Below are 23,112 nucleotides of genomic sequence, written 5' to 3'. Positions count from 1 at the left end.
CAGCTAATATATCTAACGATATATTGGCGCGTCGCTGTGTGTACGGGGCGGTCGTATTGATCTGCAGATCAATTGATCTGCAGATATATCCAATAGTGTGTACCCACCTTTAGTGTGCAAGCAAACGGGAAAAGGATAGAGAAATAACAAAACCATAAACTCACTAATGGTGGGTACACACCTACAGATATATCTGCAGATACATCTAAAGCTGGATTGGGCAGTGTGCTGTGCATACTGCCTGATCCATCGGGGACAGACGTCATGAACTGAGCGGGCAATTACACACTCCTACGCAGTTCAGCTGTCCGTCACCGCCGGCTGCTGCAGCTTGTGTACGGGCGGTCGGCTGACCGTCCGTACACACACGCCAACGTGCCAATATATCGAACGATATACTGGCCGTCAGCTGTGCAGCATGGCCGACGCGAAATCCCAGGGTCTGAAATATAGATCTTTCATAAACTCTTGCTTGGGAAGCCCATGTGTTCTACCGTTATTTAAGACCACTGGCAGCAATAATTATTTCACGCAAACCTGCAGTGGTACTGCTGAGACTGGAGTGTTACACGCCATGGAACTGGCTTCATCATACTAGATCTCGGTTATGCTCCGCTTTCTCTTGCTGCAGCCCCTGCCTTTTCTTTTGGGCCCTAAATAGATCTTGCATTCTTTGCCATTTAACGTTACTATATTTCATTTGTAATAGCTTCAAGACAGCATGAAAACTATTATCTATGCGCTGATCAGGATTCCAAATAACTGAAACGAATGACGTTCCTCTTAACGCACAAAAAAACTTGTGTCCCTGCAGATAAAAGGACATGCACACTAACAACGACACAAAAACAAAAAAGACAAAACAATTCTTCATTTAGGCAAAACTGCTTATCATAAATGTACTTACTGCAAATCTAAGCAGAAGGCAAGATTTCCCCACACCGGAGTCTCCAATGAGAAGCAATTTGAATAAATAGTCACTGCAAAGAGAGGAGGGGGGTACAGTTTACAAATATGAAAGGCTTAGCAAGTCAGTCATCTTCTCTGTGTCACAGTCACATGACAGGATTTCCATAGCTCCGTCCAAAAAGTCTTCTCTCTCTGCCCGTGTTGTGTGACAGAGGGTGAAACACAAATGACAAATGCAAGCTCTAAAAGAATAACACGAGACAGCTTCTAGTATATATATATATATATATATATATATATATATATATATATATATATATTCTCTATCTCCAAACATTTAACACTATTCGCTAATTCTGGCTGCACAATCTGGTGTTATCAGCCACTGACCGTTTTAACATTTCTGCTGTAATTTTGACACAACTTAAGAAGGCTTGTGAACATGGTGTTTTTTTGTGTTCCAGTGTAATGTGAAGTTATTAAAAATTTATGCCCCAACTAAAGACTTTGTGAATGTGGCCTTTGTCTTAACAGGTTCTGCAGAAAGTTTATAAAAAACAGAACTGGGCAACAAGAGCCCCAGGATGTCTTAAGCCTTATTCGATCATCATAATATACACAACAGTATAGCAAGTGTGGCTGAGGAATGAGAAGATAAGTCATGTCCACAAGAGGGCATTTACATCAACATGTATAACACAACAGGCACCGTGAAGCTGCAACAAACAAGTACCAGGCATAAAGCTTATCGTTCAGTTGTTTTGATCCCGACTATTGGTTACCATGGTAATGAGAATTAGACCCCACCACCTTTACTTTATTAAAACTACTCCAGAAAAACTTCTTTATTTTTCAAGCTGCACTGCTAGCAATGAAATTATTTCCCTGACGTGCCCCCCCTCCTCCCCCACCAGCTAAAACTCCAGGAGGCTGCTAGAGCCATTTTTCTGGGTCTCTGCACTTTCCTCCACAGCACTGGAACAGATTGTGCATATGACGGGTCCTACAATTACAGGACCCCTTTGTTGCCATTTAAACACTGTGAGCTTTACTGTATAGGCCGCTCTGTATAATAGAACCGCAGGTAAAACACATGCGGGGCTCCAGCTTTGGGAGCAGGTTAAGAATATATTTTAGTAGGTGAAAGTGCAGCTTTAATTTGACAACAACTCAAAGTAAGGCAGAGTTCGCACAGCTGAACAAACCGCATTAGAAAACAGTGATTTCCAGCACAGAAATCATTGTAATTCAGACATTTTTTTTTCTTGCAGCCTCCTGAGGTGTGAAGAAAAAAGAAAAAAGAAAAAAAAAAAGTGTTGAAACTGGGCGCTTTGGGCATCCAAATGGGAGTTTGGACGCCCAAAGCAGGGAGTTTAGACGGGTTTAGCGGTTATAGATGGCTAATCCTGGTCTGTTTGGGCGCAACATGCGCAATGTGCATGGGCTCCCAAACACAATTGAACTGTGACAATTGTTTGGGCGTGTAAAAAGTCCTGTTTAGACGGGATTTCTAGACACCCAAAACAACTGAATCAGCCCCCCAAGTCTATTTAACTAAAGGCAATGCTTGCTGTTCTGTCTGTTGTAACGTTGGCAGCAGCACCCTACATCTGCCCTAAATTGGGCATTTTAGTTGACAGCCCCACAGCAGAGAACATCTAAATGTGCAAACTAAGGCTGCTGCATATATGGGTAAGTGCGCACTTATACATCACACAGAAAGACGCAATTTGCCATTGCTCCAAACTGAATTGTCAAAAATGAAGTATAATATTGTTTACAATATAACATTTAAAAACAAAAGAAAAGTCAAATGAGACTATAACAAATTCTCTTGCAAAATGATGAAAAATTTCTATTTAAAATAAAACAAACCCACCAAAAACACATGTCTATTCCATAAACATCAAGCCTATATGAAAGGAATGAAATAATTAGCATTAAGCACATGATGAAGATCCTGGATGTTCTGCAACAATAGGTCTTTTCTAGATTGCTAACAAATAACGGAGGCCGTCTGCAAATAAAATGGAGCTTCATTACTGTAACCTGCACAGGACAGTCCGCTGCAATAATGAGGTATGACACAGTTACCATGGTCGCACGGAGGCCTTGTCTGCCACCTGTACCGAGTACACTATGGCGCAGACGACAGCCGCCATACACAAAGCCGCAGGACTCCAAAAATTATCTCTACAGTCCCAGTATAGGAATTATTTTTCTATGACAGCCATAAATCTCTCTAGTGGCCACGTCCTTCATGTGCTAGTGTGGAGGGAGTGGGAACTCTTGTCTAACACAGCAGAAAGTAAGGCCTTGTTATATAAACAAACCATGTAACTTCGCGTTTCACCAGCTTAGAATCTCCATAGCAATAAAGACATGTTAATTAAAGGTATTGCAATGTTTACTGCTAAACCTCAAATTCCCAGGAACTGGGACGAATGTTCAACACACTAAACACAATTGGGAGAATTCAATTGTTTATATCGCGGCCGCCACTAGATGGCACTCACCGGCAGCAATTCAATTGTTCTGCCGTTCAGGTGCCCAGCAGCTGCAAAGGTCACATATTTTCTTGCATCCTCCTGAGGTGCGAGATAAAAATGTGTTGAAACTGGGCACTTTGGGCATCCGAATGGGAATTTTAGACGGGTTTAGCCATTGTAAGCAGCTAAACCCCATCTGTTTGGGCGCGACATGCACGATATGCCTGTGCACCCAAACAATTGAAATGTGAAATTGTTTGGGCGTCTAAACATTTTTAGAATCTCAAAACAATTGAATTGGCCCCTTTACAACTGCTCTCATGACATCACTGTACCAGTGGTATCAACCCAATTTGCACATTACAACTGTGCCTGTTAAACACACAAAATCCAACATATTTTGATAGCCAACATATTTTCATATATTCAATTGTTTGTAGCACTGGGCGCAAGTGCTGCATTCTCGCCTTGAATTGCACAGGGAATTTGTAGCGCAAAACTGCTAAACCCATGCAATCTACTGGCCCCAAAATCCCGACACCAATAAGGGATAGGCACCAAAAAACAACTGAATAGCTCCCATCACTTTAGTACCCACCTATCCGTCTGTGTATGCTGTAATGGTAGTAGCAAAAATGAAGGAGGTCTGAAAAGCAAAAGAGAAAAGAATGGCCTACTCCTGCTGTAGCAGCAAGGTGGCATTGCCAGGTCCAAGTCTAACTGATGTTCAGGTACTCATGGGGAAGGGTTAGGCTGCAGAAAGGGTGGGTGGTGGCGCCACCCAGGTGGGAGGGGGGTGTTTAGATACTTAGTGGAAAGTGTTAGGGTCAGGCTGCTGCAAGTGTAAAAATAAGAATTTACTTACCGATAATTCTATTTCTCGTAGTCCGTAGTGGATGCTGGGAACTCCGTAAGGACCAGGGGGAATAGCGGCTCCGCAGGAGACAGGGCACATCTAAAGAAAGCTTTAGGATCACCTGGTGTGCACTGGCTCCTCCCCCTATGACCCTCCTCCAAGCCTCAGTTAGGATACTGTGCCCGGACGAGCGTACACAATAAGGAAGGATTTTGAATCCCGGGTAAGACTCATACCAGCCACACCAATCACACTGTACAACTTGTGATCTGAACCCAGTTAACAGCATGATAATAGAGAAGCCTCTATAAAAGATGGCTCACTACAACAATAACCCAAATTTTTTGGTAACAATAATTATGTACCAGTATTGCAGACAATCCGCACTTGGGATGGGCGCCCAGCATCCACTACGGACTACGAGAAATAGAATTATCGGTAAGTAAATTCTTATTTTCTCTGACGTCCTAGTGGATGCTGGGAACTCCGTAAGGACCATGGGGATTATACCAAAGCTCCCAAACGGGCGGGAGAGTGCGGACGACTCTGCAGCACCGAATGAGAGAACTCCAGGTCCTCCTCAGCCAGGGTATCAAATTTGTAGAAGTTTACAAACGTATTTGCTCCTGACCAAGTAACTGCTCGGCAAAGTTGTAAAGCCGAGACCCCTCGGGCAGCTGCCCAAGATGAGCCCACCTTCCTTGTGGAGTGGGCATTTTAAGATTTTTGGCTGTGGCAGGCCTGCCACAGAATGTGCAAGCTGAATTGTACTACAAATCCAACGAGCAATCGTCTGCTTAGAAGCAGGAGCACCCAGTTTGTTGGGTGCATACAGGATAAACAGCGAGTCAGATTTTCTGACTCCAGCCGTCCTGGAAACATATTTTCAGGGCCCTGACCACGTCAAGCAACTTGGAATCCTCCAAGTCCTTAGTAGCCGCAGGTACCACAATAGGTTGCTTCATGTGAAATGCAGAAACCACCTTAGGTAGAAATTGAGGACAAGTCCTCAATTCTGCCCTGTCAGAATGAAATATTAAATAAGGGCTTTTATATGATAAAGCCGCCAGTTCTGACACACGCCTGGCTGAAGCCAGGGCTAACAGCATCGTCACCTTCCATGTGAGATATTTTAAGTCCACAGTGGTGAGTGGTTCAAACCAATGTGACTTTAGGAAACTCAACACAACATTGAGATCCCAAGGTGCCACAAAAGGAGGCTGTATATGCAGTACCCCTTTTACAAATGTCTGAACTTCAGGCACTGAAGCCAGTTCCTTTTGGAAGAAAATCGACAGGGCCGAAATTTGAACCTTAATGGACCCTAATTTTAGGCCCATAGACAGTCCTGTTTGCAGGAAATGGAGGAAACGACCCAGTTGAAATTCCTCTGTAGGGGCCTTCTTGGCCTCCCACCACGCAACATATTTTCGCCAAATGCGGTGATAATGTTTTGCGGTTACGTCCTTCCTGGCCTTGACCAGGGTAGGGATGACTTCATCTGGAATGCCTTTTTCCTTCAGGATCCGGCGTTCAACCGCCAAGCCGTCAAACGCAGCCGCGGTAAGTCTTGGAACAGACAAGGCCCCTGCTGGAGCAGGTCCTTTCTTAGAGGTAGAGGCCACGGTTCGTCCGTGAGCATCTCTTGAAGTTCCGGATACCAAGTCCTTCTTGGCCAATCCGGAACCACGAGTATAGTTCTTACTCCTCTCCTTCTTATGATTCTCAGTACTTTTGGTATGAGAGGCAGAGGAGGGAACACATACACTGACTGGTACACCCACGGTGTTACCAGAGCGTCCACCGCTATTGCCTGAGGGTCCCCTGACCTGGCGCAATATCTGTCTAGTTTTTTGTTTAGACGGGACGCCATTATGTCCACCTTTGGTTTTTCCCAATGGTTTACAATCAGGTGGAAGACTTCTGGGTGAAGTCCCCACTCTCCCGGGTGAAGGTCGTGTCTGCTGAGGAAGTCTGCTTCCCAGTTGTCCACTCCCGGAATGAACACTGCTGACAGTGCTATCACATGATTTTCCGCCCAGCGAAGAATCCTTGCAGCTTCTGCCATTGCCCCCCTGCTTCCCGTGCCGCCCTGTCTGTTTACGTGGGCGACTGACGTGATGTTGTCCGATTGGATCAATACCGCCTGACCCTGAAGCAGGGGTTTCGCTTGACTTAGGGCATTGTAAATGGCCCTTAGTTCCAGAATGTTTATATGAAGAGATGTCTCCAGGCTTGACCATAAGCCCTGGAAATTCCTTCCCTGTGTGACTGCTCCCCAGCCTCGCAGGCTGGCATCCGTGGCCACCAGGACCCAGTCCCGAATGCCGAATCTGCGGCCCTCTAGAAGATGAGCACTCTGCAACCACCACAGGAGGGATACCCTTGTCCCCGGTGACAGGGTTATCCGCTGAAGCATCTGAAGATGCGACCCGGACCATTTGTCCAGTAGGTTCCACTGGAAAGTCTTGCGTGGAATCTGCCGAATGGGATTGCTTCGTAGGAAGCCACCATTTTTACCCAGAACCCTTGTGCATTGATGCACTGAGACTTGGTTCGGTTTTAGGAGGTTCCTGACTAGCTCGGATAACTCCCTGGCTTTCTCCTCCGGGAGAAACACCTTCTTTCTGGACTGTCTCCAGGATCATCCCTAGGAACAGAAGACAAGTCGTCGGAACCAGCTGCGATTTTGGAATATTGAGAATCCAATCGTGCTGCCGCAACACTACCTGATATAGTGCTACACCGATCTCCAACTGTTCCCTGGATCTTACCCTTATCAGGGAATCGTCCAAGTAACGGATAACTAAAATTCCCTTCCTTCGAAGGAATATCATCATTACGGTCATTACTTCAGTAAAGACCCGGGGTGCCGTGGACCATCCCTACGGCAGCGTCCGAACTGATAGTGACAGTTCTGTACCATAACCTGAAATACCCTTGGTGAGAAGGGTAAATTTTGACATGAAGGTAAGCATCCTTGATGTCCCGAGACATCATGTAGTCCCCTTCTTCCAGGTTTGCAATCACTGCTCTGAGTGACTCAATTTTGAATTTGAACCTCTGTATGCAAGTGTTCAAAGATTTTAGATTTTAAAATCGGTCTCACCGAGCCGTCTGGCTTCGGTACCACAATAGTGTGGAATAATACCCCGTTCCCTGTTGCAGGAGGGGTACCTTGATTATCACCTGCTGGGAATACAGCTTGTGAATGGTTTCCAAAACTGCCTCCCTGTCAGCGGGAGACGTCGGTAAAACAGACCTTTGGAAACGGCGAGGGGGATACGTCTCGAATTCCAATTTGTACCCCTGAAATATTACCAGAAGGATCCAGGGGTCTACTTGCGAGTGAGCCCACTGCGCACTGAAATTCATTGAGAACGGGACCCCACCGTGCCTGAACTTGTAAAGCCCTAGCGTCATACTGAGGGCTTGGCAGAGGCGGAAAAGAGTTTCTGTTCCTTGGAACTGGCTGATCTCTGCAGCCATTTTCCTCTCCCTCTGTCACGAGCAGAAAAGAGGAACCCTTTTGTCCGCTTGCCAACCAGGCCTGCGCCTGATAATACGGCATCTTATTTTGAGAGGCGACCTGGGGTACATCCCCTCTTTTAAGGCAATACTTCCAAATGCCGTTTGGAATCCGCATCACCTGACCACTTTACTGGTATAATTGGACAACGCACTTATACTTGATGCCAGTCGGCAAATATTCCGCTGTGCATCATGCATATATAGAAATGCATCTTTTAATTGCTCTATAGGCAATAATATACTGTCCTTATTTAGGATATCATATTTCCAGTCAGGGAATCCGACCACGCCAACCCAGCACTGCACATCCAGGCTGAGGCGATTGCTGGTCGCAGTATAACACCAGTATGTGTGTAAATACATTTTAGGATACCCTCCTGCTTTCTATCAGCAGGATCCTTAAGGGCGGCCATCTCAAGAGAGGGTAGAGCCCTTGTTCTTACAAGCGTGTGAGCGCCTTATCCCCCCTAGGGGGTGTTTCCCAACGCACCCTAACCTCTGGCGGGAAAAGGTATACTGCCAATAACTTTTTAGAAATTATCAATTGTTATCGGGGGGAAACCCACGCATTTTATTTCTCAGATTCAGGAAAACTACAGGAAGTTTTTCCTCACCAACATAATACCCCTTTTTTTTTTGGTGGTATTCATATTATCAGAAAAGTGTAAACTTTTTTCATTGCCTCAATCATGCAATGTGTGGCCCTATTTGGAAATCACGGTTGTCTCTTCACCGTCGACACAGGAGTCAGTATCCGTGTCGGCGTCTGTATCTGAGGTAACGGGCGCTTTAGAGCCCCTATATGAGACGTCTGGACATGCACAAGCTGAGTAGCCGGCTGTCTCATGTCAACCACTGTCTTTTATACAAAGCTGACACTGTCACGCAATTTCCACAGTACCTCCACTCAGGTGTCGACCCCCCAGGGGGTGACAACACTATTACAGACACTCTACTCCGTCTCCTCATCATTTTTCTCCTCATACATGTCGACACAAACGTACCGACACACAGCACACACACAGGGAATGCTCTGATAGAGGACAGGACCCCACTAGCCCTTTGGGGAGACAGAGGGAGAGTTTGCCAGCACACACCAGAGCGCTATATATATACAGGGATAACCTTATATAAGTGTTTTTCCCTTTATAGCTGCTGTATTGTTTATACTGCGCCTAATTTGTGCCCCCCTCTCTTTTTTAACCCCTTTCTGTAGTGTAGTGACTGCAGGGGAGAGCTAGGGAGCTTCCCTCCAACTGAGCTGTGAGGGAAAATGGCGCCAGTGTGCTGAGGAGATAGGCTCCGCCCCTTTCTCGGCGTCCTTATAATCCGTTTTCTTGTATGTTTTGGCAGGGGTTAAATGCATCCATATAGCCCAGGAGTTATATGTGATGCATTTATTTTAGCCATAAAAGGTTTTCTAACGATTTATTGCGTCTCAAGGCGCTGCCCCCCCAGCGCCCTGCACCCTCAGTGACCGGAGTGTGAAGTGTGCTGAGAGCAATGGCGCACAGCTGTGGTGCCGTGCGCCTACCTTTATCTGAAGACAGGAAAGTCTTCTGCCGCCGATTTTTCCGGACCTCTTCGCTCTTCTGGCTCTGTAAGGGGGCCGGCGGCGCGGCTCCGGTGACCCATCCAGGCTGAACCTGTGATCGTCCCTCTGGAGCTAATGTCCAGTAGCCTAAGAAGCCCAATCCACTCTGCACGCAGGTGAGTTCGCTTCTTCTCCCCTTAGTCCCTCGATGCAGTGAGCCTGTTGCCAGCAGGTCTCACTGAAAATAATAAACCTAAACTAAAACTTTCACAAAGAGCTCAGGAGAGCCCCTAGTGTGCACCCTTCTCGTCGGGCACAGAAATCTAACTGAGGCTTGGAGGAGGGTCATAGGGGGAGGAGCCAGTGCACACCAGGTGATCCTAAAGCTTTCTTTAGATGTGCCCTGTCTCCTGCGGAGCCGCTATTCCCCCTGGTCCTTACGGAGTTCCCAGCATCCACTAGGACGTCAGAGAAATAGGGTTAGGGGGTTAGAGGGGTGGTGGGATGGGGAAATAGAATACTTACCTTGCCCCTGTCAGGATAGTGACTATCGGGATGCCGGCGTCAGTGTTGTAACCACCAACATTAGTCTGCAGGTAACGCATACCAAACCCCAAAAACGTATCTGTTTTCTGTCACAGCCCATACTTACACTTATACTTACACACTCGTATTTCAAAATATGGCAGTTGAAAACCTGCTCCCAGTGATGCAATAGCTTTATAATGCAAGTCTCATCAAGCATGGGATACTATCACCTCCCAATTGCACTGCTTTACTAAGGAGCATCCTTTATTCATATAGATATACATATATATCTAGCTATATATATTTTTACATTATTTTTTTTTATAGTCAGTCAGCCATGAGCCGGAGCACTGCGCACTTTTGACCTGAACACTGCGCTATGATGATCTGCAGCGAGCGATCAAGTCAGAAATACCCCCAATAATCACAACCGCACCATATAGAGGGGGAGGAAAAACCTGCATTGTTGCTGCATAGAGTGGGGTGTCCTGGAATGGAACATCACAATTAATTTTTGGGGACAGTGCAACAGCCTTCAACCCAGTAAAGAAGAGCTCATCCCAATGTATTGTCAAGTCTTTCTGGTTACAATTTGGACGATGGGATTTTCAGAGTAGGAATACAAGCTTCTGGTGTGTGTGGATGACTGTGCTTCCCATACACTATACTGGCTACTGTAGCTGTAGTGATACATTCCGTATACAGTTTTGCCCTCCTCACTGATTAGGTGCAAGGTGCTAGCGTGAATACTAGATATCAGTCTTGAGACATTACAGAGAACACTTATATGTTTGGGTAGTCTTCAGTTTACCGGCTGTTGGGATCCCGGCACACAGTATACCAGCTCTGGAATCCTGACACCCCGCATATTAACACCTTTTCTCCCTCTTGGGGGTCCGCGACCCCCCCTGGAGGGAGAGTGCCACCGTGCCCGCAGCATAGCGAGCCCGCAAGGGGCTCATTTGTGCTCTGCCCAGCTGGAGCCCGGCTGCCGGCATACCATACTACACCCGTATGTTTATGTAACTGTTACTAGCATCTTTCAGAGCAGCTTATATTTCTGGTTCAGTGTTCTATACACACACAGTTTAAAAGGACTGCATCTTGTCACCAGGGACAAACCAGAAAACTCAGCTGCACTAGATGATGGATAATACAATTTACCTCCCGTATTCATTCGGAATAGTCCTTTTCCTGCGCCAGCTTTTTAGCTCACAGAGCTGCGAGGTTCAGTCTGACTGAACTCCCCACTAACTGAACACATCTGACGTAGCAATCAGCTAAACTGAATAGCCCCCTAAGTGTGCAAGTACATAAATACACCAAACCTATACAAGCAGGTGCTGCTACAAATGCCCTGTAGTGAGGTGAAAGATTAAAATCCTGCAGTCAGATTGTCCTGTGCATTCACTAACTTTGGAACAGAAGCTGAAATGAGAGGAGCGATAAGTCACTTGAACTGTACAACTTACAGAGGTGTCCTCACACACCAGATGGCACAAGATGCCCCAACTGAGCTTCTGAGAGGTGTAGCGTACCTTCTTTTTCATTACTTTATGCGCATTATTCACATTGCAGGCGCAGCAAAACACCACAGTGTACTACAGACACTGGGCTGCGACTTTAACCAAGCAGGAATTTGTTGTGTACACGTGCAAGTCCGCAGATGAAGCACAAAGGAACTAGACATGAGGAAAAGCTACAGTATTTTGTCTTTTGTCACTTCATATACAGATTCAGACTTGTTCACAAACGTGTACAAATGTCGCACATCAAACTGATCACTGCAATGGAGCAAAGTAATTTTGTCATTTCCAGGTGTTTTATTCGTGTGAATAAGACGCTCAGCATGGCCGGGTTAGGCAGCACCTGGCGCGCAGAGAGGAACTGTTTTACGCGACTGAAGCCACAGTGTACGAGGACACATCTGTAAATGAGAGAAATTCACCTGTAAGGCTGCTCTCCCACAGACCTATCAGAAAATGTCCTTTTCCAGACAGAACATTCCTTCTGCATCACAGCTGAAGCCCTTCTAGTCGCACTCTCAGGGGTATATTTACTAAGGCGTGAGATTTGTTTTTGTTTTTTTTTTAGAAGTGGAGACATTGCCCATAGCAACCAATCAGATTCCACTTAACATTTATCTAGCTTGCGTCTAGAAAATAGTAGCTAGACTCTGATTGGTTGCTATGGGCAATATCTCCACTTCAAAAAACTCACACCTTAGGAAATATACTCCTCAGTACAGAGAAAGTACACTACAGAACTATACACTGTCCAGGCCAGAGCACTGCAATTTTGGTCATCAATCTGCTTTTTTTAAATGCAAGCCTGCTGCTTAGAAGGTTGTCGGGACTTGAGCAGCTTCTTCCATAGATTCTAATTTTTATCACAATTAAACACCTATATAATATCCCCTTTCCACTCGAGTACTGGGTCTGATCCGGAATATTTAACCCGGCTACAACCCGCGTCGGCCCCGCCGTTTCCACTGCACTTCGACACGGGTTATTCCCGGGTCGGATCCGTTTCCACTTAACCCTGGTAAGCTCTGTAAAAGCCTATTGATGTCCCTCGTTACTCGGTTCTGAAACACAGGTAATGACTGTTTCCACTGCACAATACCTGATTCATTACAGTGTTACCGTGTTCAACCCAGGTAGCTACCCGGGTAGGATTCCAGGGTCACTCAACCCGTGCTGAGCCGTTTCCACTTACTAAAAACCTGTGTTGATGCGCGCCCCCGTGCAAAAACACGGGTAAATTTAGCTAGTGGAAAAGGGGTATAAGATTAGGGCAGCACATGTGACACTGATTACAAGTGGTATCATTAATTCAAATCCAACCAAGGATTTGTGTGGAGGTTGTACGTATTTTTTCCTAGCCGGTGTGTGAGATTTCCACCTTATGCTCCAGTTACCTCCCACTACCCAATACTGGTGGGTATATTAATTGGCTTATCACAAAGAAGGTAACCCTAGAGTGCGTGTTGCGTATGAATGACAACAATATTCTGTAAAACAATGAATACTACTTAGGTACTACATACAACGTTAAAAAATAGTCTTTGGTACCTTATGATATTTATCCCCCTTTTCCAAGCGGTAACCGGATTCTAGATAGACACTGTCTAGGTCAACACACATTAGGTCGACACCTATTGGTCAACTTTGAGTAAGTCGACACGGCCATTAGGTCGACATGAGTTGTTTTTTTTTAAAAATTCACTATTTGAACTTTTTCATACTTTACAATCCACGTGGACTACAATTGGGAACAGTAACCTGTGCCGAACGCAGCGAGGGACCTTGCCCGAAGCATGGTGAGCAAAACGAGCCATGCGAGGAGACACGGTGCACTAATTGGGGTTCCCCGTCACTTTACGAAGAAAACTACACCAAGAAAAAACAGAAAACTAATGTTAACCTTTTTCCGTGTCGACCTATTTCCTGCATCGACCTAGTCACTGTTGACCAACAGGTATCGACCTAATGTGTGTAGACCTAGACACTATCGACCCTGAGTCCCATACCCACCCAACCACAGCTGAGCATCTGACATGCAGAACATGTTAAATGACAAGTCCAGGTCACTCAAGAGGCTCAGACATTAGAGCTCACTGATTTCAGGTATTTTAGCCAACTTAAAAACTGCCCATGTGTTACAATGTGGTTATTTGCTATACTTGTGATCTGAGTGAGCAGATGCTATCATACTGGGCCACATAGCATTGTTCACACAAAACATTTAATTTTAAGTCCAGGTATGGGTGGGTAACGCATAATTCTACATGCAATTCATTTTAGTATTATACAAAAAGACTACAACATGGGTGGAACACAAAAAATGATTAGAAGGATACATAACAGATCGTCCAACTACAATTTCACAATGAAAATAATTCAACTTAAAAGGGAGGGAGGCCTCACCGTATACCAGGCATTCCTCAGCAAGGGGTGGAGGGACAGTCAGCAGGCACAACACACAATAGGCAAGGCCATTTCATAGTAAAATTACATGTCAGAAAACAAATCTTGCCACCATGCACAACAGGCCAAGGAATACATGCAATGGACACGTTCACTTAGGGGTTTCTGGTACAAAACAGAAATGTTAGACTGCAGCCCTTCCTTACAGGAGCAAAACTAGAGGAAACAAAGTAAATCAACATACATACCATTACTGACACTTAGGGGGCGATTCAATTGTGCCGCGCACCCCCTGCTGGGCGTCTATCGGAGCAATATCGTTGCTCTGATAAGACACCCATTAGCCACAGCAGACACACTCTTGCAGCCTCCGGGGATGCGAGATAAATGTTTGAGTACGACGTAGTTTGGACAAGAACTTTAGATGGGTCTAGCCGCTTTGCATTAATTACTAATGGGCGTCAGAATGGAGAAACAATTGAATTGCTCAGTCACGCGCGCATTCGTAGAGACACCCAGCAGGGGGTGACCGACACAATAGAATATCCCTCAGAGAAGTGTTTTATTAAAGATGAGTAGCACCTAGTGTTTTGTTTATTAAGTAGGTTTTACAAGTATTTTTTTTGGTGTGTAACATAAGTATATAAGTCTGACACGAGCGATCACTGTATCTAGTGTCACCACACACACATAGCAGGAAACGCAATTCCTTGGTATCAACGACCGTGCTGGACATCACATCCCTTCGGCATCGCACATTTTACCCAAGGAAAACATGCAATATCGGCACTAGCGTAACTGGTCCATAAGTGCGCAGCTGGGAATCATGATAACGCACGGCATCACCCACCTCCCATAGCATTTTGCTTGACTTGGATGTTCCCAGGACATTGCTTGTTCTTTTTACTGCATGTAAACCTACAGGGGACGCGGTGATATACAAATGTTTGCGCCAGTGCCCCATTTTTTTGCACTTTACACAGCCAAAAGTATCGGCTTTAGCTGCGCAAAACTGCTAACCCTACCTAAAGTACCGGGCATAACAAGAATAATGTGCAAGAAGCTCGACTTTCGCACATTTCTGTTTGTCTCCTTTGGAGGGGGCCAGCAGAAAATAAGAATTTACTTACCGATAATTCTATTTCTCGGAGTCCGTAGTGGATGCTGGGGTTCCTGAAAGGACCATGGGGAATAGCGGCTCCGCAGGAGACAGGGCACAAAAAAGTAAAGCTTTACTAGGTCAGGTGGTGTGCACTGGCCCCTCCCCCTATGACCCTCCTCCAGACTCCAGTTAGGTACTGTGCCCGGACGAGCATACACAATAAGGGAGGCATTTTGAATCCCGGGTAAGACTCATACCAGCCACACCAATCACACCGTACAACTTGTGATCTAAACCCAGTTAACAGTATGACAACAGAAAGGGCCTCTTAAAGATGGCTCCTTAACAATAACCCGAATTAGTTAACAATAACTATGTACAAGTATTGCAGATAATCCGCACTTGGGATGGGCGCCCAGCATCCACTACGGACTCCGAGAAATAGAATTATCGGTAAGTAAATTCTTATTTTCTCTATCGTCCTAAGTGGATGCTGGGGTTCCTGAAAGGACCATGGGGATTATACCAAAGCTCCCAAACGGGCGGGAGAGTGCGGATGACTCTGCAGCACCGAATGAGAGAACTCCAGGTCCTCCTTTGCCAGGGTATCAAATTTGTAAAATTTTACAAACGTGTTCTCCCCCGACCACGTAGCTGCTCGGCAGAGTTGTAATGCCGAGACCCCTCGGGCAGCCGCCCAAGATGAGCCCACCTTCCTTGTGGAGTGGGCTTTTACAGTTTTAGGCTGTGGCAGGCCTGCCACAGAATGTGTAAGTTGAATTGTGTTACAAATCCAACGAGCAATCGACTGCTTAGAAGCAGGTGCGCCCAACTTGTTGGGTGCATACAATATAAACAGCGAGTCAGATTTTCTGACTCCAGCCGTCCTTGCAATGTATATTTTTAAGGCTCTGACAACGTCCAACAACTTGGAGTCCTCCAAGTCGCTAGTGGCCGCAGGCACCACAATAGGTTGGTTCAGATGAAATGCTGATACCACTTTAGGGAGAAAATGCGGACGAGTCCGCAGTTCTGCCCTATCCGAATGGAAGATTAGATAAGGACTTTTATAAGATAAAGCCGCCAATTCAGATACTCTCCTGGCAGAGGCCAGGGCTAGTAACATAGTCACTTTCAATGTGAGATATTTCAAATCCACCTTTTTCAATGGTTCAAACCAATGGGATTTGAGGAAATCTAAAACTACATTTAGATCCCACGGTGCCACCGGAGGCACCACAGGAGGCTGTATATGCAGTACTCCCTTGACAAAAGTCTGGACCTCAGGGACAGAGGCCAATTCTTTTTGGAAGAATATTGACAGGGCCGAAATTTGAACCTTAATGGATCCCAATTTGAGACCCATAGATAATCCTGATTGCAGGAAATGTAGGAAACGACCCAGTTGGAATTCCTCCGTCGGAACCCTCCGATCCTCGCACCACGCTACATATTTTCGCCAAATGCGGTGATAATGTTTCACGGTGACTTCCTTCCGTGCCTTAATCAAGGTAGGAATGACTTCTTCTGGAATGCCTTTCCCTTTTAGGATCTGGCGTTCAACCGCCATGCCGTCAAACGCAGCCGCGGTAAGTCTTGAAAAAGACAGGGACCCTGCTGTAGCAGGTCCCTTCTCAGAGGTAGAGGCCACGGTTCGTCCGTGAGCATCTCTTGAAGTTCCGGATACCAAGTCCTTCTCGGCCAATCCGGAACCACTAGTATTGTTCTTACTCTTCTTTGCCGTATGATCTTCAATACCTTTGGTATGAGCGGCAGAGGAGGAAACACATACACTGACTGGTACACCCAAGGAGTTACCAGTGCGTCCACAGCTATTGCCTGTGGATCTCTTGACCTGGCGCAATATTTGTCCAGTTTCTTGTTGAGGCGAGACGCCATCATGTCTACAATTGGTCTTTCCCAACGGTCTATTAACATGTTGAAGACTTCTGGATGTAGACCCCACTCTCCCGGATGAAGATCGTGTCTGCTGAGGAAGTCTGCTTCCCAGTTGTCCACGCCCGGGATGAACACTGCTGACAGTGCTATCACGTGATTCTCCGCCCAGCGAAGAATCTTGGCAGCTTCTGCCATTGCACTCCTGCTTCTTGTGCCGCCCTGCCTGTTTACATGGGCGACCGCCGTGATGTTGTCCGACTGAATCAACACCGGCTTTCCTTGCAGGAGAAGTTCCGCCTGGCTTAGAGCATTGTAGATTGCTCTTAGTTCCAGAATGTTTATGTGAAGAGACTTTTCCAGACTCGTCCATACTCCCTGGAAGTTTCTTCCTTGTGTGACTGCTCCCCAGCCTCTCAGGCTGGCGTCCGTGGTCACCAGGATCCAATCCTGAATGCCGAATCTGCGGCCTTCTAATAGGTGAGCCTTCTGCAACCACCACAGAAGTGACACCCTTGTCTTTGGTGACAGGGTTATTCGCAGGTGCATCTGCAGATGCGACCCTGACCATTTGTCCAACAGATCCCTTTGGAATATTCTTGCATGGAATCTGCCGAATGGAATTGCTTCGTAAGAAGCCACCATTTTTCCCAGGACTCTTGTGCATTGATGTACTGACACTTTTCCTGGTTTTAGGAGGTTCCTGACCAGATCGGATAACTCCTTGGCTTTTTCCTCTGGAAGGAAAACCTTTTTCTGAACCGTGTCCAGAATCATTCCTAGGAACAGCAGACGAGTTGTCGGGATTAAATGGGATTTTGGAATATTCAGAATCCACCCGTGTTGTCTTAGCACCTCTTGAGATAGTGCTAAAGCTGTCTCCAGCTGTTCTCTGGACCTTGCCCTTATTAGGAGATCGTCCAAGTATGGGATAACTAATACGCCTTTTCTTCGAAGAAGAATCATCATCTCGGCCATTACCTTGGTAAAGACCCGAGGCGCCGTGGACAATCCGAACGGCAGCGTCTGAAACTGATAGTGACAGTTTTGAACAATGAACCTGAGGTACCCCTGGTGTGCGGGGTAAATCGGAACGTGTAGATACGCATCCTTGATGTCCAAGGATACCATAAAGTCCCCTTCTTCCAGGTTCGCTATCACTGCTCTGAGTGACTCCATCTTGAACTTGAACTTTTTTATGTAGAGGTTCAAGGACTTCAGATTTAGAATAGGCCTTACCGAGCCATCCGGCTTCGGTACCACAAATAGAGTGGAATAATACCCCTTTCCTTGTTGTAATAGGGGTACTTTGACTATCACCTGCTGAGCGTACAGCTTGTGAATGGCTTCCAACACCCTCTCCCTTTCGGAAGAGACGGTTGGTAAGGCAGACTTCAGGAAACGATGAGGAGGATCCGTCTCTAATTCCAACCTGTACCCCTGAGATATTATCTGCAGGATCCAGGGGTCTACCTGCGAGTGAGCCCACTGCGCGCTGTAATTTTTGAGACGGCCCCCCACTGTCCCCGAGTCCGCTTGAGAGGCCCCAGCGTCATGCTGAGGTTTTTGCAGGAGCCGGGGAGGGCTTCTGTTCCTGGGAAGGAGCTGCCTGTTGGTGTCTCTTCCCTCTTCCTCTGCCTCGTGGCAGGTACGACAAGCCCTTTGCTCTCTTATTTTTGTAGGAGCGAAAAGGCTGCGGTTGAAAGGTCGGTGCCTTTCTCTGTTGGGGAGTGACTTGAGGTAAAAAAGTGGATTTCCCGGCAGTAGCCGTGGCCACCAAGTCTGATAGACCAACTCCAAATAACTCCTCCCCTTTATACGGCAAAACCTCCATGTGACGTTTTGAATCCGCATCGCCTGTCCACTGTCGTGTCCATAAGGCTCTTCTGGCTGAAATGGACATAGCACTCATCCGAGATGCCAGTGTGCAAATATCCCTCTGTGCATCACGCATATAGATAAATGCATCCTTTATTTGTTCTAACGACAGTAAAACATTGTCCCTATCTAGGGTATCAATATTTTCAATCAGGGATTCTGACCAAACTACTCCAGCACTGCACATCCAGGCAGTTGCTATAGCTGGTCGTAGTATAACACCTGCATGTGTGTATATATTCTTTTGAATAACTTCCATCTTTCTATCTGATGGATCCTTAAGTGCGGCCGTCTCAGGAGAGGGTAACGCCACTTGTTTGGATAAGCGTGTGAGCGCCTTGTCCACCTTAGGGGGTGTTTCCCAGCGCGCCCTAACCTCTGGCGGGAAAGGGTATAATGCCAATAACTTTTTTGAAATTATCAACTTTTTATCAGGAGCAACCCACGCTTCATCACACACGTCATTTAATTCTTCTGATTCAGGAAAAACTGTTTGTAGTTTTTTTCACACCATACATAATACCCTGTTTTACGGTATCTGTAGTATCAGCTAAATGTAACGTCTCCTTCATTGCCAAAATCATATAACGTGTGGCCCTACTGGAAAATACGTTTGAATTTCTACCGTCGTCACTGGAATCAGTGCCCGTGTCTGGGTCTGTGTCGACCGACTGAGGCAAAGGGCGTTTTACAGCCCCTGACGGTGTTTGAGGCGCCTGTACAGGCATTAATTGATTGTCCGGCCGCCTCATGTCCTCAACTGACTGTTTAAGGGAAGATAAACCATCACGTAATTCCACAAATAAAGGCATCCATTCTGGTGTCGACCCCCTGGGGGGTGACATCTGCATATTTGGCAATTGCTCCGCCTCCACACCAATATCGTCCTCATACATGTCGACACCACGTACCGACACACACCGCAAACTCACAGGGAATGCTCTAATGAAGACAGGACCCACTAGCCCTTTTGGGGAGACAGAGGGAGAGTCTGCCAGCACACACCACAAAGCGCTATATATACAAGGGATATCCTTATATTAAGTGCTCCCTTATAGCTGCTTTAATATATATATATATAGCCATTAATGTGCCCCCCCTCTCTGTTTTACCCTGTTTCTGTAGTGCAGTGCAGGGGAGAGACCTGGGAGCCGTTCTGACCAGCGGAGCTGTGACAGAAAATGGCGCCGTGTGCTGAGGAGATAGGCCCCGCCCCTTTTTCGGCGGGTTCTTCTCCCGCTATTTTTCCAGTCAGGCAGGGGTTAAATATCTCCATATAGCCCCTATGGGCTATATGTGAGGTATTTTTAGCCTTGTATAAGGTTTATATTTGCCTCTCAGAGCGCCCCCCCCCAGCGCTCTGCACCCTCAGTGACTGCCCAGTGAAGTGTGCTGAGAGGAAAATGGCGCACAGCTGCAGTGCTGTGCGCTACCTTATGAAGACTGAGGAGTCTTCAGCCGCCGGTTTCCGGACCTCTTCACGCTTCAGCATCTGCAAGGGGGTCGGCGGCGCGGCTCCGGGACCGGACTCCACGGCTGGGCCTGTGTTCGATCCCTCTGGAGCTAATGGTGTCCAGTAGCCAAGCAGCAAATCCACTCTGCATGCAGGTGAGTTTACTACTTTCCCCCTAAGTCCCACGTTGCAGTGATCCTGTTGCCAGCAGGACTCACTGTAAAGAAAAAAAACCTAAACTAAACTTTCTCTAAGCAGCTCTTTAGGAGAGCCACCTAGATTGCACCCTTCTCGTTCGGGCACAAAATCTAACTGGAGTCTGGAGGAGGGTCATAGGGGGAGGGGCCAGTGCACACCACCTGACCTAGTAAAGCTTTACTTTTTTGTGCCCTGTCTCCTGCGGAGCCGCTATTCCCCATGGTCCTTTCAGGAACCCCAGCATCCACTTAGGACGATAGAGAAATAATGGGCACCTGTGGTATGCACGCCCGATTGGAGCAACAACTAAATTGCTCTGACAGGTGCAATGGAATTCCACACAACGGGGTTGATTCAATTAGGGGCGCTGTGCCGGCGATCCACCACAATGTGTTGTTTTAACGCAACCTTCATCACCCCTAAGTTAGTTCATAGAAAAACAAACAATCTAGGGTCTTCCGTATGGATGTGCACTGCACCGCACCAGCTTCAAAAAGTTTCCAGTACGTAGCAAAATAAGCCACTCTCTATTCCACTGACAAACATTAACAGCAACAACTTTACATCACAGTACTACCATGAACTGCCAAGAGGGCTGAAAGATGTGCAATGGACTCTGTATTTCACCTATGCAGAGAACAAGTTGTGCTTGGTCACTTCTGTCCTAAGTTGTTTATGGTTTTAACTTCAAACTATAAACAGCAGCAGGAATCATCGGGGCAGATACAAATGTAGATGGCACCCATTGGCAGCAATTCAATTGTTCTTCCGTTTGGGCGCCCACACCCTCCTGAGGTGCGAGGGGGGAAAAAAAAAAAAAAAAAGTGCAACCTGGGTACTTTGGGCATCCAAACGGGAGTTTGGATGTATAAAGCAGGGACTTTAGATGGTTTTAACCATTTTTGTCTGTTTGGGCGCAACATGTGCGATGTGCGTGGGTGCTCAAACACAACTGAATTGTGACAGTTGTTTGCGCATCTAAAGAGTCCCGTTTAGACGGGATTTTTAGACTCCCAAAAAAATTGAATTGAGATCCTAGGGAGGGAATTAAAATGTTATCGCCACCGATCTCCCGTCTAAAGTGATGGGAGATTGCAGGGGGTGATATTCATTAAATGCTCCCTATCGCACCCATTAGTGTCAGGTTTAGCCTCAAAGCGGCTAAACCAGACTAAACTAATAGGCACGATCGGGAAAAGTGACGTTTGGATCACTTTTCACACATATCAGCTCACCACTCCCGGCAGGTGTGAGCTGAAATGTAGACGCCAGCAGCCAATCGCGCCCGAACAAAGCTGTATTTGAATATCTCCGTTGGGCGCCATCTAGTGGCTGCCAGCATCAAAAAGATTTGAATTACACCCCTTATCTCAGTTTTGCAAAGGCGACATGGTAAAGGTCAACATGTTCATAATATTGACATCTTACATGCAGAAATGTTCAGAACGCCGACAGACAGGGCTAGGCTATGTAGGGGCTAGCTATACTCGCCACAGAATCCCAAGTGGGAAGTCATCGACCGAACTCACATCTGTTAATGATATGCAACATCCTGCTGTGCACTGGACACAAAGGAGCAGATTTAATTGTGGCCCGCACCACCTGCTGGCCAACTGAAGGAATGGGAGTCTACCAGAACTATTCAATTGTTGCTCCGACAGACACTCATTAGTTGCAGCAGTCACATTTTTGGTCGTAACCATGGAGGTGCGAAAAAAATGTGTTAAAGCCAGACTTTGGATACCTAGTCAGAATTTTTAGACAAGTTTAGCTGCTTTGCGCAGTTAAACCTGGAGCTGACAAGCGCGTTAAACGCCAATGGGCATCTGATCGGAGCAACAATTGAATAGCTCCGATAGACGCCCATTGCTAAAAAAGCCCAGCATGAACACAAACAATTGAATCTGCCCCAAAGGTGGAGATTCAAATTTTTTCCACCCCAGCTGCCACTAGATGGAGCCAGATACAGCAATTCAATTGTTGCTCTGTTCAGGGGCAGGGATGAATATTCCAGCTCGCAGCCTCCTAAGGTGCGAGCTAGAATGTGGGATAAATTGGCACTTTGAGAGCCCCAAGCAGCTGCTTAGATGGGTTTAGCCACTTTGCGCAGCTAAACCAGATACAAATGAGTGCAAACATGTGGCATGTGCGCCCAAGGGGTGGAGGGTTCAATCGAATTGGTAAAGTGGGCGCCAATTACATTTGGGCATCCACAATACAATTGAATCCCCCCTAAATGTAACAATAAGAACGTATAAATCAGCTTCAAACGCTCCAAAATAAGTTTAATTTAATACAGATAAAAACACAGAATAAAAAGTAACTGTACTGGTCAATTGTCTATTCAACTTGTAATAAAAAAATCCAAAATATAAGCAATTACACAGCATAGAGGAATAACAGCTTATATTTTCTATTCTATTCTTACTGCGCCAATTTGAATACTTTACTTGCAGAACATACAATTTATGTGACTAGATAATGAATTAGTGACTATTTTTAGAGAAGTTTTATACCCACTATTTGGGAAGGAGTGTTTCTCGCAGAGATTTTTGGAGCCTATGACTATATCATTACCAATACTTTAAAATCGGTGGAGATGGGTTTTATTACTTGGCAACATTTCCAAAAGAAAACACTGTCACACAGTAAAGCAGCAATGCCAATGAAGACTACAAAGGGCACGATTCAATTCGATGACAAGTTGAATGGCGCCGGGAATTAGCTCCTGGGGCTATGCAATACAGCACCCTGTGACACCCAACAATGGGATTTCTTCTTGCACCGACATCACGCCGGGCACTTAAGT

General features: G+C 46.2%; 1 protein-coding gene across 1 annotated transcript in view; it reads right to left on the bottom strand.

Moving 5' to 3' along the window:
* The window catches only part of RAB1A (RAB1A, member RAS oncogene family), a 97,486-nt gene that overhangs the window by 46,268 nt on the left and 28,106 nt on the right, over positions 1-23,112 (bottom strand). The window contains exon 2 of the mRNA XM_063918425.1: positions 908-980. Within this exon, the coding sequence (XP_063774495.1) occupies positions 908-980 (73 nt within the window). The remainder of the gene's footprint in view (positions 1-907; positions 981-23,112) is intronic.

The sequence above is a fragment of the Pseudophryne corroboree genome, chromosome 4, assembly GCF_028390025.1.
Source record: "Pseudophryne corroboree isolate aPseCor3 chromosome 4, aPseCor3.hap2, whole genome shotgun sequence".
Classification (NCBI taxonomy): Eukaryota; Metazoa; Chordata; class Amphibia; order Anura; family Myobatrachidae; genus Pseudophryne; species Pseudophryne corroboree.
This window is presented reverse-complemented; position numbering and strand designations above follow the sequence as displayed.